At 31.2% G+C, this 15909-nt stretch overlaps 1 protein-coding gene across 1 annotated transcript; it reads right to left on the reverse strand.

Moving 5' to 3' along the window:
* Positions 1–10488: 10488 nt before the first annotated feature.
* Positions 10489–11851, reverse strand: LOC108558566. The gene is made up of 2 exons (XM_017915532.1): positions 11824–11851; positions 10489–11768 (listed from the first exon to the last, which is right to left on the reverse strand). Exon 2 carries the CDS (start codon positions 11706–11708, stop codon positions 10710–10712), a length of 999 nt encoding a protein of 332 aa, XP_017771021.1. The 5' UTR covers positions 11709–11768; positions 11824–11851; the 3' UTR covers positions 10489–10709.
* Positions 11852–15909: the final 4058 nt, after the last annotated feature.

The raw sequence follows: 15909 nt of genomic DNA on the forward strand, positions 1-15909 counted from the left end.
GAAAAGAAGGAATCGTTTGCGAATTCGCTATTTATATCCCAGTTTTTTTTTTTGGGCAAAAACTTTGTAGAACATTCTTTTTCTTAGGGTGCTGATAGAAGCAACGAATTTTATTTTCAATGTATGGAATTGAAGAATTCAATATTTTTGTTGTATTCACGTACAATTTAAAACTCTTAATATTATAAATAATTAACAGATAGAAAACAAAAATAATTAAAATATATCAAATGAAACGAAAATTAAAGTTATAAATAAATTAAAGATGTTGCTATGAATTACATGTAGTAATCCCAAATTTTGTCGAGTTTGGTCTTTACGATCTCCAGATAATTGCTGCACATCTTGTACTCGTTTAGGACTTCTTTGAAGAATGAAGCCATCTTCTGGACTATCAGCACATCCCGATTTTCTTTAGACCTGCAGACGTTTTCGGCCAGGAAGAATGTCTCGTATTCCAAGCACTTCTTCAGGTGTTTCAAACGGCAGCATTTGGTTTCCGCTTTGAATTTCAGTAAAAGATCATTGAACATCCTCAGCTTGAGACTGGAAGGCGACACGATCCCACAGTTGGCTTCCCAATAAACCATCAGACCTTTGATCATCTTCAGACGATGCAAATCGTAATCGGAAAGTTGGAAATCTTCCTCTCGCAATATCAGATTTACTTTCCTGTTGCACTTCCTCATCTCCATCATATCTCTCTTGGTACCAGCGTTGGTTTCGAAGAGTTTTTCGATGATTTCGCCGTTCACGTGAACGTTCTCCAATTGATCCACGGGCTGCTCTTCTCGCATCATCGAAGCATCTTCTGAAGGTTGAATCATCGCTTTCAACGTTTGCAGTCTCTGGTCGAGATCAGTGATCGCTTCCAGAACGTCTTCGGCGTGCGCGCTGAAACGATTTATCATGAATGAGTCGCGAAGCTCTGCCGGTCTCTTCGAGTTCCTCCAGTGCTTCGGCATCTTGAAGATTGCAACTAAATCGTCGGTTGCGGATCCGAAAATCTTGTAGAAGTTTTCAATATCTTCATTGAGGATTTTCAATTTCTTCTTGATCCTCTTCGTTCTTATGACGCACAGGAATGATGGCTCTAAAGCTTCGACGATTTTGAATTCCTCTCTTAAATCTTTATCACGCATGTAATAACTCAACTCTTTGGCCAATTTGTGCATTTCGTTCACTTGCGGTTTTAAACTCTTTCCTTTCTTCGGGCAGATCTGCTTCACTTCTTGGCATCTCTCGTTTACGTGTTTGATCAATGTTAACTGTTGATTCCGGTGCGAATCTTCGTGAACGATGTCGAGTTTTAGGTAAGCCAGGACGTTCATCTTTCGGTCTTCTCGATTCGAGCGTTTGATTTGAAATGTAGTCTTTGAGAAGAAGACATTACCTTTTATACGTGCTGCAGTTAAAGTTCTAGGAATTTTAGTTCAATAGCAACCCCCCATTTATTATCCATGTACCCAATGTCAGTGACAAACATGATTCTAAGAAGTATTTACAACATAATTACTACAATGAGTAATAAATTTTATACTACAATTAAACATGGACTAAACTTGTTAAAATTCAGGTAGACTCTAATGTTTCTATAGGCAACATTTATTTTCAATAAATTAGAATTATTTTTTTGTACAATGAATGAATGTTACTTGAAACTTGACAAGTATTCATTAAAATAGCCAAGTATAAGTTACTTGTTATATTCCTTGTGCCTGCACAATTAGCCCATAAATAAATTGTAAATAAAACTATAGTTTCTTTGTAATCATGCAGGACATTTTCATATAGCAAAAATTTCCATAACAAACATGATTCTAAGAAGTATTTACAACATAATTACTGCAAAGAGTAATACATTTTTATACTACAATTAAACATGGACTAAACTTGTAAAAATTTAGGTAAACTGTAATGTTTCTATAGGCAACATTTATTTTCAATAAATTTGAATAATTTTTTCGTTTTTACTATTTTTTCATCGTAAAATGAATGAATATTACTTGAAACTTGGCAAGTATTCATTAAAATAGCCAAGTATAAGTTACTTGTTATATATATATACATATACATATCGCTTAGTAAATAGCTTACATATTGAAAGCTAAAATGTAATTTAATAAACATTTATACTACAATTAAACATGGACTAAACTTGTAAAAATTTAGGTAAACTGCAATGTTTCTATAGGCAACATTTATTTTCAATAAATTTGAATTATTTTTTTGTTTTTACTATTTGTTTTGTAAAATGAATGATTGTTATTTGAAACTTGACAAGTATTCATTAAAATAGATAAGTATAAGTAACTTGTTATATATATACATATCGCTTAGTACATAGCTTACATATTGAATGTAATTTAGTACAAGAATTTTCAAAAAAATCTATGAATTCAATAAAATTGAAAGAAAATCCATTATTTCCATGCTCATTATTAAGATTGGTTTATACGGTTTCAGCTGATTTATCGAAACGTGGATGAGATATAAAGCGATTTTATCAAAAATCTGTTAGTTTTTATGATTCTAAGAAATATTTACAACATAATTACTGCAAAGAGTAATAAACATTTATACTACAATTAAACATGGATTAAACTTGTAAAAAAATCAGGTAACTGCATTGTTTCTATAGGCAACATTTATTTTCAATAAATTTGAATAATTTTTTCGTTTTTACTATTTTTTTTTGTAAAATGAATGAATGTTACTTGAAACTTGGCAAGTATTCATTAAAATAGCCAAGTATAAGTTACTTGTTATATAGCCAAGTTGCAGCTGATTTATCGAGATTATAAAGCGATTTTATCAATAATCTGTTAGTTTTTACTACTAGTTTAATTGATAATATAAGTATTTCATCATTACTTTGGTCTCAAATTGATCAATTAAAAAAGTAAATAAATAATCATTACAATTAATATTTAATTAATATTATTAACAGTAACAAACGTTGAAATTATAGTGGAAAGAAATTTTAAATTTATAAATGATTTTTTTCAGTTGTTATGAATACTTTTTAATTTATAATATTCAATGTTTAATAAGAGAAGTAATGTAGTTAATAGTTAAAAAAAAAATGTATATAGGAATAATATCAGTATGTGTATGATTTTATTAATAAGTTTACATAACTTCAAAAATATTGGGTTAAATAAAATAAAATAAATAAAAATAATATTAACAATAATCAAATTTATTGACCAAAAAACGGATACAAAATAAAATAAAGCAAATTTACAAATAAAAGATCAACTGTGCCTGCACAATTAGCCCATTAATAAAAAGTAAATAAAACTATAGAAAATAAACAAGGTATAAACATTATATAAATATATAGAAAAATATAAAATATATAAAAGAATCTAATGAAATGAAATAAATAAAGTTAGGATAATGTGTACAAATTCCACTGCTCATTGAATTCAATTTTCAGGAGATTCAATTCGTTAGTGTACGTTATGTAATCATGCAGGACATTTTCAAAGAAGTCCGCCATTTGTTTCGCGATGATCGTGTCCATTTTTAAGTCGGGCACAAATATGTTTTCTGACGACAAAAACTCCATAAAGGTTTTTTCATGTTCCAAACATTTTTGTACATTTTCTAGGCGAAAACTCTGACTTTTCACCTTAAATTTTTTGAAGCGTTTCTCAAACGATTTTATCGATCGACTCGATATACTCTCTTCGTCATCTCTGGTAACTATTACATTCTTCACGATTTTTATTTTTTCTAACTCATCGTCCGACAGTTCGAAATCTAATTCACGAAGAATCACATGCAATTTTCTGTTATTCTTCCTTATTTTTAACAGACGCTCCCTGATCTGTGTATTCGTTGACATGAGGGATTTCTGTTTCTCTGTATTTCTGCTGTAGACATGGAACTCACGTAACTGTTGAATTTGGTCTTCTACTATGACTCGGGTGTTTTCCGTTGGTTGGATCATCTCTTCTAGATCTATCAATCTTAGGTATAGCTCCTCCCAGGCTTCAAATAAATCGTGTGTGTTGGTGCAAAAGCGAGTTACCAACTCGCCTCTTTTTGTTGGAGTCATCGATTCTTTAAAGTTCTTCACCGAGCGAAATATTACGCATAAATTCTTGGAGATATTTCCAAAAATATTATAAAATTCTTTTATGTCCATTTTTAAGAAATAGCACTTTTCCTGTAATTTCCTCGTGGACGTGGTGCACGTTGAAGAAGGCTTCAACATCTGGATCCTGTTGATTTCAGCTTCCAGATCCTTCCAGGAAACTATGGCTTCCAGGTCTTCTGCATGAGCGTGAGCTTCCTTAAAATACAGTGCTAAATTTTTACCTCCAACTAGTTCTATTCTGCGACAACGCCCGGCTATCTTCCTGACGGCCAATAGCGCGTTGTAGTTTAAACGTTGTCCTCTGTTCATCTTCGGATGTTTTTGTCTAGAGCGTTTACTTTCAACTGTACTTTGAACTGTACTTGACAAACTACCCGGTACTTTTATTACTTCGGTATCTATTCGGTATTTTCGTTTTCTACCTGCCCCATACATTTTCCAATAGGTTATGTTTTTGATTTTCACATATTATGTGAATTAATTGTTTTATATGTATAAAACATTTTATTTTATGTCGTCTAATTTTATTCACAATCTGTTCGTCAATGTGAACAATGAGTAAATTACCAACCTAATCTTTCCCGGTGGATAGTTACCATTATGATGATTTGATTTTTTTGTTTTTAGGTTGGCTATGGTCTTTTAGGTTAACTTCAATAGTATATTGATGCCCTGCGATTTCCTTTGACTATGAATCTGCTGCTATCCTTAATACTATCATTGACTTGGCTGAAGGTCCATATGCTGAAACTCATTTATTTCACTGTCAATCTATGATGAACGTTAGCCCTATTGCTGCAAGCACCCAGAGGGCTCACAAAGGGCCTGGCTTGACCAAGATTCGAACCTGTGTCCACTGGCACGTGGGTAGGGTGACTTAGGGCTATTAGTCGCCCTCTATAAGTATAAAACATATATAAATTTTTGAAACATTCACATCAAAATATTAAAATTAATTAGTTCATGCGAGAGATTTTATCCAATTTTTAAAGAAAATGCATTGTTAACTGAGATAAAAAGATTTATTTTTTATTTATGATTTATTTCTTAATTAATAATTTCTACATTAATTTTCTAATTACTGCAAAAAAAAAATAAAGTTAATATTATCATTGACTTGGCTGAACTTCATTAATTTGACTGTCCATCTATAATGAACGATGGCACTATTGCTGCAAGCACCGAGAGGGCTCACAAAGGGCCTGGATTGACCAGGATTCGAACCTGTGCCCACTAGCACATATATAAATTTATGGAACATTCACATGAAAATATTAAAATTAATTAGTTCATGCGAGAGATTTTATCCAATTTTTAAAGAAAATGCATTGTTAACTGACATAAAAAGATTTATTTTTAATAAAATTTTGAATTTTTACATTACTTTCTTAATAATCAATAATTTCTACATTGATTTTTTCCAATTACTGCAAAAAAAAATTAAAGTTAACTTTATCATTGACTTGGCTGAAGGTCCATATGCTGAACTTCATTAATTTGACATTTATGGAACATTCTCATCAAAATATTGAAATAAATTAGTTCATGTGAGAGATTTTATCCAATTGTTAAAGAAAAAACATAAAAAGATTTATTTTTAACAAAATTTTCAGTTTTTACATTACTTTCTTAATAATCAATAATTTACATTGATTTTTCCAATTATTGCAAAAAAAATTAAAGTTAGTTGGAAGAAATTCATATTCGTTTTATTTCGGCTCAATCATGATTATATTTAACATCGGGGGCATAATTGTATTTTTTTCAATGTACTAAATTCCTTTCACTATTTACAAAAAAATACTCAAAGTTAATAAAACTACACTTTTCAATATGTTTTTAATCGGTGGCAATCGCAAGCCCGACAACCGAAATCCCGTCTATTGAAATCCCGACGTTCGAAATCCCGACTATATCGAAATCCCCACAGTGTCTTTTATTATTATAAATTTCTACAATATTTTTTTATTGTAGTCAGGATTTCGATTTTCGTCGGGATTCTGAGCCAACCGGGATTTCGAACGTCTGGATTTTGATACAGTCGGGATTTTGAACGTCGGGATTTCAATAGACGGTCTTTCGGTTGTCGGTTTAATGCATAAGGTCAAATTTCAGTTCCTTTTCTAGATTAATTTAACACTTTTAAACAACCGTTATTTTTTTTTTCTCTTCGAATTGAAAAGTCTAGTTTGTAGAAATATCAAAAATTATATTATATACAGCAATATTTCGTACAGTGCGGGTAATTGGTTACTAATCGAGTATGTAAATACGTACAAGGAATAAGCAGACTTGACTGAATGGCAATAAAATGTATGAGCAAAATTTGAATTTTGTATTGTTTCTGAATTGTCAAACCGGACTATAGTGAATCCGGACTGATCAAAGCTTGTATTTTTTTTCTGAAAACTTTGTTATTGATTTGATTTTATGTTTTTATTTACTTATATAATTGTTGTAATACGTAGGATAATTAAAATACTTAATACATATAAAATAAAGAAACTACAACTAATTGAAAATATTATCAAAATAAAAATGATTATACGCATGCAAAATAAAGTTTAAAAAAATAAAATAAAGAGATATACAAATAAAGTAAATGTTTGAATTACATGCAGAATCTGTGAAGTTCATAAAATTGATCCTCGATAAAACGTTTATGACTAACAACCTCCTTGTACTGTTCAAGAACTTTCTGGAAAAAACATTTCATCTGATTAGCAATGAAAACGTCCTGATTTTCATCAGGACGATAAACGTTCTCGGTAGCCGAATTCTGAAGGAAAGTCTCATCAAATTGGACACACTTTTTCCAATTGTCCACGCGAAACTGTACGGTTATCTCCTTGTAAGTCGCCATTTCTTTTTCGAACTGCGTCAACCGTTTCTTAGATTCAACGCTGTTTACAGTATCTCTTAAGAGCTGAATCTCAGTTAATTCCATATCCGTAAGTTCGAAATCGGTTTCTCTCAATATATTATTAACCGTTCTGTTGTGTTTCCTAAGAGTTATAAGATCCTTCTCGTTCCCCGTTATAGATTTGGAATGCTCGCAAATACTTTCTAATTCTCTCAGTGGATGTTTCTCTTCAGCCTTACCCGTTCGGATTATTTGCTCCAAAGTTTTCAGCCTCAAATTCACCTCCGTCCAAATGTCCACTATCTCCGCTAGGTGTTTGGTGAAGCGAATGATTAAGACGCGGCTTTGAAGAAGCAGGGATCTATTCGGATAACTCGTCCGCTTCGCGTCAGTGAAACACTCAATCAAAGTATCGGTGTTGGTGATATAAGTTTTGTGAAATTCTTGGATGTCCCTCAAGACGCATTTCGACTTGGTCTTAATCTTCCTGTGATAGGCGATGTTCGAAAGTTTCGGCGGCACCAGAGCGTCGATCCTGTTGAATTCGTCCGTCAGGTCTTTCCATTTCAGAATCACTTGCAGATTTCGAGCGTGCTGGAGAACCTTGTTCGTCTCCTCCATAAAGTATTTTCTTTCACTTGTTAAATCCGACTTCATATCTTCACACACCCACAGCAGGTCCTTGAGTAATTGCAAGGTGGTAATGTTCCTCCTTTGGTTATCGGTGGCAACATTCTCTTGGATTGGTTGCATTTCTTACGATCCGTTCGTGTCGAGCGATTGATTCGAACTGTGCCGTTGCTGAAAACACCCTGCCCTTTTATACCCAAACGTGCACAAGGGAAATGCAGGTTGCACCCAAATTTTGTACCTGCTTTTTACCCGTACTTTTTCTAAGAATTTTACACTAGATGAAAACAAATATTTGCGAAAAATCCTATACTTGTTGTTCTTTTTATACACAAATCTTCAAGAAAAATATCATTAAAACAATGTTAGGAAACGCTCATATTTATAACGTAATTTGTGAAAAGAAACATAGAAATAAGGATCTTGTTATGTAATTACATAATATATTGTCAATTAACATTTAACATTGTTAATCCACAAAACACAACAATTTCAATTAAAAAAAAACTGAAAATTTTGTTACTGAATTACTGGAAATGAGATGTTTCTGAACAAACGGTTATATTTATAACGTAATTTGTGAAAAGAAACATGGAAATAAGGATATTATTATGTAATTACATATTATAATGTGAATCAACTTTATTTAACTTTGTTAATGCACAAAACACAACAATTTCAATTAAAAAAATTGAAAATTTTGTTACTGGAATGAGATGTTTCTGAACAAATGATCATATTTATTAGGTAATTTGTGGAAAGAAACATGGAAATAAGGATCTTTTTATGTAATTACATAATAAATTGTCGATCAACTTTATTTAACATTGTTAATGCACAAAACACAACAATTTCAATTAAAAAAACTGAAAATTTTGTTACTGAATTACTGGAAATGAGATGTTTCTGAACAAACGAACATATTTATAACGTAATTTGTGGAAAGAAACATGGAAATAAGGATCTTTTTATGTAATTACATAATATATTGTCGATCAATTTTATTTAATATTGTTAATGCACAAAACAAAACAATTTCAATTAAAAAAAACTGAAAATTTTGTTACTGGAATGAGATGTTTCTGAACAAATGATCATATTTATAACGTAATTTGTGGAAAGAAACATGGAAATAAGGATTTTGTTATGTAATTATATAATATATTGTCAATCAACTTTATTTAACATTGTTGATGCATAAATCACAACAATTTCAATTAGAAAAACTGAAAATTTTGTTCTGAATTACTGGAAATGAGATGTTTCTGAATAAACGGTCATATTTATAACGTAATTTGTGGAAAGAAACATGGAAATAAGGATCTTGTTATGTAATTACATAATATATTGTCAATCAACTTTATTTAACTTTGTTAATGCACAAAACACAACAATTTTAATCAAAAAAAACTGAAAATTTTGTTACTGAATTACTGGAAATGAGATGTTTCTGAATAAACGATCATATTTATAACGTAATTTGTGGAAAGAAACATGGAAATATGGATATTTTATGTAATTACATAATAAATTGTTAATAAACTTTATTTAACTTTGTTAATGCACAAAACACAACAATTTCAATTTAAAAAAACTGAAAATTTTGTTACTGATTTACTGGAAATGAGATGTTTCTGAATAAACGGTCATATTTATAACGTAATTTGTGGAAAGAAACATGCAAATAAGAATCTTGTTAAGTAATTACATAACATATTGTCAATCAACTTTATTTAACTTTATTAATGCACAAAAAACAACAATTTAAATTAGAAAAACTGAAAATTTTGTTACTGAATTACTAGAATGAGATGTTTCTGAACAAACGATCATATTTATAACGTAATTTGTGGAAAGAAACATGGAAATATGGATCTTTTTATGTAATTACATAATATATTGTCAATCAACTTTATTTAACTTTGTTAATGCACGAAACACAATAATTTCAATTAAAAAAAAACTGAAAATTTTGTTACTGGATTACTGGAATGAGATGTTTCTGAAAAAAACGATCATATTTATAACGTAATTTGTGGAAAGAAACATTTAAATAAGGATCTTGTTATGTAATTACATAATATATTGTCAATCAACTTTATTTAACTTTGTTAATGCTCAAAGCACAACAATTTCAATTAGAAAAAACTGAAAATTTTGTTACTGAATTACTAGAATGAGAAATCACTTATAAAGATTTCTTTAAAGTAAGTTAAACCATTGTAAGTTCGAAGAAACGAATCAATTTTTGTATTACGCGTATAAATCCTAATATCAAGACTATTGTATAAAATATAAAAATTACGCCTTTTCCTCCATACAATTTCAGTTTCTTAACTCTTCGATGGACGGTGGTACCATCAATGTAGCTAGCACATTTTCAACATGAATAGAACATGCCATATTATTGTAATTTTCTAAGAAATGTATGGGATTTAAATTTTTGTACCTGCTTTCAACCCGTACTTTTTCTAAAAGATTTATAATCTATCACCAAGAAGTGAAGTTGTAACAACAAATTTTAGAAAATTTCAATGTTAAATCTCAATTATTGTTAATTATAAAATGAATATAATTATAGAAAAACTAATCATTTTAGTTGAAAAGAAAAACGTAAAAAAAAATCTTAAACCAAACATTTTTTTGTTGCAAAAGAAAACAAATTTTCAAATTTGTATAAACATTATTGATTACATCTAATTATAGAAAAATTACTAATTTTTGTTAAAATCAATTAAATTTTTCTTAATCATAATTATATTATAATAATTTATATTTTGCTTGTGTTTATAATTAGTTTTATGGAAAAGCATGCATCATTAACGTAATTTGTGGAAAGAAAGATGGAAATAAGGATGTTTTTATCATTAGTGTAAATAAATAATAATTGGTCAATCAACTTTATTTAACATTGCTAATGCACAAAATACAACAATTTCAATTACTAAAAAGTTTGTAACTCAATTACTGAAAAGAGAAATCTTTAGGTCAGAATGACCTATGGTGATTATGAAGCAAATTGTGAACATAATTTTAGTGTTTTCAATAAGTATTTATAAGTTTTGTATTTCTTTTACATAATGGCTAAACTACTTAACACTAATAAAGTTATCTTTGGGTTGAAGTGTACAAATCCCAGTGCTCCTTTAATCCCATCTTTAACTGATTAAATTCGCTAGTGTGCAGTTTGTACTCATGAAAGACTTTTGCAAAGAAATGCGTCATTTCTTTCAATAAATCGGGCAGAAATATATTCCCTGAAGACAAAAACGTCTTTATTTTTTCATCAAGTTCCACACATTTTTTGACATTTTCTAAGCGGAAACTCTTACATTTCTGACTAAATTTGGTGCTCAGCTTTTCAAATGTCTTGAATTTTCGATACGCCTTGGTCAATATGTTCTCATCAGCGAATCTGGTTTCCAAGGCATCCTTGATAAATTTAAATCTTTCTAATTCTAAATCCGACAGTTCGAAATCCGTTTCTCGCAGAATCAGATTTAACTTTCTGTTATTCTTCCTTATTATTAACAGACACTCTCTGGCCTCTGCATACGTCGAAATGGGAGGTTCCTGTATTTCTGCGTTTCTGCTATGAACAAAAAACTCGTGTATTTGTTTGAATGGGTCTTCTCCTATTACGTCGGTGTGGATCGTTTCTTCTAGATCTGTTAACCTCTGGTACAGCTCCTCCCAGACTTCAAATAAGTCCTGTGTGTTGGCGCAAAAGCGAATTACCAACTCGTTTCTTTCTAATGGAGTCATCGGTTCTCTGGACTTCTTCACCGCGCGAAATTTTTTGTACAAATGCTTGGAGATCCGTCCTAAAATATTATAAAATTCTTGTATGTCCGCTTTTAAGTATAAAGTTTTTATCTCAAATTTCCTCGCGGTGCACGTTGAAGAATGCTGCAATCTCTTGATCCTTTTGATTTCAAATTTCAGATCTTTCCATTTAAGAATTTCCACCAGGTTTTTTGCGTGAACGTAAACTTCATCGAAATATTGTGCTAATTGTATGCCTCCAATTTGTTCTAGTCTACGACATGTCTCGGATATCTCCTTCGCGGCCATCAACGCACTATAGGTTAAATTTATTATGGACATCTTAGGATTTTTGTCCCTTTGATTGTCTGGATTGATCTGTACCTTAGGAGAAACAACCCTCTGCTTTTTTTTATTTATTTAAAAGTGAAAATAGATATTTGTACCCATATCTTACCTTTCGATTCGGGACACGGAGCTGTACAGACGTGTTTGATAGCAGCATTGTGATAAGAAATATTTCTGTTTTTTTGACCTGCCATTTCAACAGATAAGAAGTATTTTGCAAACAAAAAATCTTTGAATGTTTGAAAATATAAAGTATAATAAAAAAAAACTGAAAATGTTTTTTTTTTCAGAATTGCTGAAAATTCTCATATTTCAGTTATAAAGTAACGTATTGAAATGAAAATATGATAAAATACAAAATAAAACTGAAAATGTTTTTTTTTTTCAGAATTGCTGAAAATTCTCATATTCAGTTATAAAGTAACGTATTGAAATGAAAATATGATAAAATACAAAATAAAACTGAAAATGTTTGTTTTTTCAGAATTGCTGAAAATTCTCATATTTCAGTTATAAAGTAACGTATTGAAATGAAAATATGATAAAATACAAAATAAAACTGAAAATGCTTTTTTTCAAAATTGCTGAAAATTTTCATATTTCAGTTATAAAGTAACGTATTGAAATGAAAATATGATGAACAGTAAAATACAAAATAAAACTGAAAATGTTTTTTTTTTCAGAATTGCTGAAAATGTTCATATTTCAGTTATAAAGTAAAGTATTTCAATTCACTAAGAAGACGCCACTACTCAAATAAAAACAAGAACAGTTAAGTTTGCAATGTTTCCGAATAAAGATTTCGCGTAATTCATAAAGTGTAATTAACTTTGACGCGATTTACATGCAAAAGGAAAACAATGAAAATATGAAGAAGCAAAAAAAAAAATATAAAATTAAAACTGAAAAAAGGTTTTTGTTTGCAGATTACTGAAATTCCTTTCGCGGAAAATGCAGCCTCTTCGTTCTCGGTAAGTTAATTAGTTTTACAAAAGGATTTCCCTAAGAATAAGAAGAAGAGGTAGAAGTAGATGCATAAAGAAACAACGCGCGTCCTCTTTATATATTCTCTCCATTATTTATCTACTTTCCTCTCCCCGTCTTTTCATTTCGAACTGTAACTTTTTTCTTATTTGTAATTACTTTTGGGGAAATTACCAAATGCAGTATTTTCTATCGAATGCAGAACGTGAAATTGCGGCGACTAAAAATAGAGTCGATCATCGAAATGAGACGATAAAATGTTTGTGTGTGTGGGGGAGAGAAAATCGTATAAATTGCATCGACATTTTATTGTCGCTCGTGAAAACTGTAAATAAAAAATAAACAGAATTAAAAAAAAAAATTCATGGATTTATTTAAAAACGTTTTTTTTTAAATCAAATTAGTTGTAACATTTGTAAAATTGGGTCTAATTATATTGGTATGATGAAATGTGAGTGAAATATCTTAACGTTATTGTTAGGAAAATAAGTTGACAATAGTTTTATTGTTAAACTTAGTAAAATATTTCTTAGTAAATTTGAAGATTAAACTGGAAACTAATTAGATTGATTTTCATATTAAGTTAGTAACTATTGTTACGTGTTGCCAACTGTTACTTCAGCAGTTACCAAATGAAACAAACAAAAATGCTGTAACGATGAGTGGGATTAAATCGAAGCGCGCGTGGATTTTGTTATTAATTATTCGTTGTTTCGAAAACAATAACGAGAGAGTCGACGCTGCTGCTGCTGCCTCTGCATCCCCCTAACCCGTAGACCGTCTGTCCAGGTAATTCCTGCAGTGTTTCAGGCCTGCAGGATTAAAAGGCGCTTTGCATATACACATGTATTTTATCACAATGTATATTTCGAAAATATCAACAGGATTATGCGCCGCCGCCGCCCGGTGTTCGCGTCTATGTTTATACGGGTTATATAGAGAAGGGGGGTGAAAGGGAAGAAGAGAGGGCGGCGGTATGTGCATCATACATGTTTAATGCCGCGTGTACAACTCCGGCTTTATGTACATATATGTGCGTCGACCGTGTGGGGCGGCAGGTGAGCGATCAATATCGCCCCACCTGTCTCTCGCCGCCTCAGCATCCGCACGACCGCCCTCCGCCGCCACCGCAGGAGCATCCCTTCAAAGAAGAAACACCAAGAAAATTCAAAATTTAATTACATGAAAAATCAATTTTTATTATAGTACCGAAAATTGCCACGAAATTAATTGATACGAAACTAATTACATTCAAATTTCACTAACAACCAACGAAATTGCAACAAAATTTTATTACGCCATCTATTGGTGCGTTTTTATAAACTTTCCATTCAAACAAATCTCTCCTTGATTTACGACATTCTCTCTCCACTAATTGTGGCCCTTCAGCAAAGAACGTGGTGGAAAAAATGCGGTTTTTTTTTTGGGGTGGGAAGGATGAAAGATCGGGGGAGGCTATGAAAATAACGAGCTCGAGTTTATTTCATGTACGAACATATTTCTTCCGTGTGTTTGCGGAAGAAGCCAAACGCGTCGAACTCGATTGTGTATATATACTTCTCTTTTTTTCTTCATCTTCTTATCTTGTGCGCGCTTTGTTCGAAAGCCGTTTTGGCTGCGGCTCACAGGTTGGTGGGATTAGGGCCCATTTAGAACCATCTTCCTTGCATAATTCACATTAATGCACACAAGAGACGAGCGAATTTAATATTCCCTTCTTCAAAGGAACACATGTTTCTTTACATTCTTCTCACCATTAAAGACATTACAATTTATATTTCAAGTTTTATCCAATGAAACATTTGTTGGTAATAGTAGAAACATTGATGTTTTGCTCAAAAAATACATTTTAAATTTTGTTAAATTTATGTAAAGTATTCACATTTTAATGAAGTTCTCGTTATTAGTTAGTTTTATGATAAATTTTCATGTCTTTGCCATTTGAAGTTAATTAAGATTTAAGTTAAATCTAGGATTTTATCCAAATAATGTTTCTATATTTTTTTTATATTTGTATCTTTCTCTCTTTGAAGTCTCTAATGTTGAATGTTTAGAAATTGGATAGAAGTATAAAGGGGATATCTGCGGTGGCTGGTTCTGAAAAGGATTCCTTTCGGTTACAGCTATGGAAGACGGCCACAATGGCCGATAACTATGCGAGCCGCGGCCGGATGAACGCAAGGCCCGAAGGGCCAGCAGCCGCAAAACCGAATTGCACAATGCAATTGCGAAAATCTCTCGTCCCTCTCGCACTCATTACGAAACACACACACACAAAATCCCTTTTGCTCTGGTTTCGGTCCAGATTTCCAATTAATTACTGCTGATCAATTTATGGTGATGATAGTTCGGAATAGTTGTCTTCTCGGAGATGGTTTTATACGACACAGGATAATATCCTATGTCTTCTTGTCTGCTACGTGTTTTGCATGCAAGAAATATATACGAAACTTGTTCCCCTCTTATCCAATTAAACTGTCGCGGATGATGATAAAAAAACGCGTTAACGATGATATGTTAAATCCTTCCTTCTTGTAATCTAATTTACTATGTGTTTCTTTTCCGTATATGCAAGACAACAATGAAAGACAGTTTGAAATGTGTCTGTGTCTTTAGATTTAAACGATTTTCTCGACAAGTAAGAAGTCGAAAACTAATATTGAATGCAAAGGTTTTACAAGTCGACATTTTCTCGATTATCGATTATTCTAATGGAACACATAAATTTGACTTTTTAGCAGAAATTTGTTTGTATTTGTCGAGATTTCCGTATTAATTTTTTACCTAAATTTTCCTAAAAAAAAAAACTAAAAAAACTGAATGAAATATAGAAAATGTAAGGCTAGGATTGTGAGCAATACCATTATTTAACTTGCACGAAAGTGGATCAAACAGTTTTTCAATAATTTCTGGCTAAAACTTGAAACAATCAGAATTTAAGCATTATCTTCTCTCTCCGAACTTTGGAAGTCAACGAACAGTATCATTATTTAATGCATCCTGAAAGTAAGTTTTCCTTTTATAGTCAGAAATTAGTGTGTATTTATTACGAGATTTCCGTATTAATTTTTTACCTAAATTTTCCTAAAAAAAAAACTAAAAAAACTGAATGAAATATGGAAAATGTAAGGCTAGGATTGTGAGCAATACCATTATTTAACTTGCACGAAAGTGGATCAAACGGTTTTTCAATAATTTCCGGCTAAAACTT

The sequence above is a fragment of the Nicrophorus vespilloides genome, unplaced genomic scaffold (assembly GCF_001412225.1).
Source record: "Nicrophorus vespilloides isolate i.1.1-1 unplaced genomic scaffold, Nicve_v1.0, whole genome shotgun sequence".
NCBI lineage: Eukaryota > Metazoa > Arthropoda > Insecta > Coleoptera > Silphidae > Nicrophorus > Nicrophorus vespilloides.

Bases quoted from the DNA above. Each gene is read 5' to 3' on its own strand.
- LOC108558566 (XM_017915532.1), bottom strand. From the start codon at position 11,708: ATGTCCATAATAAATTTAACCTATAGTGCGTTGATGGCCGCGAAGGAG.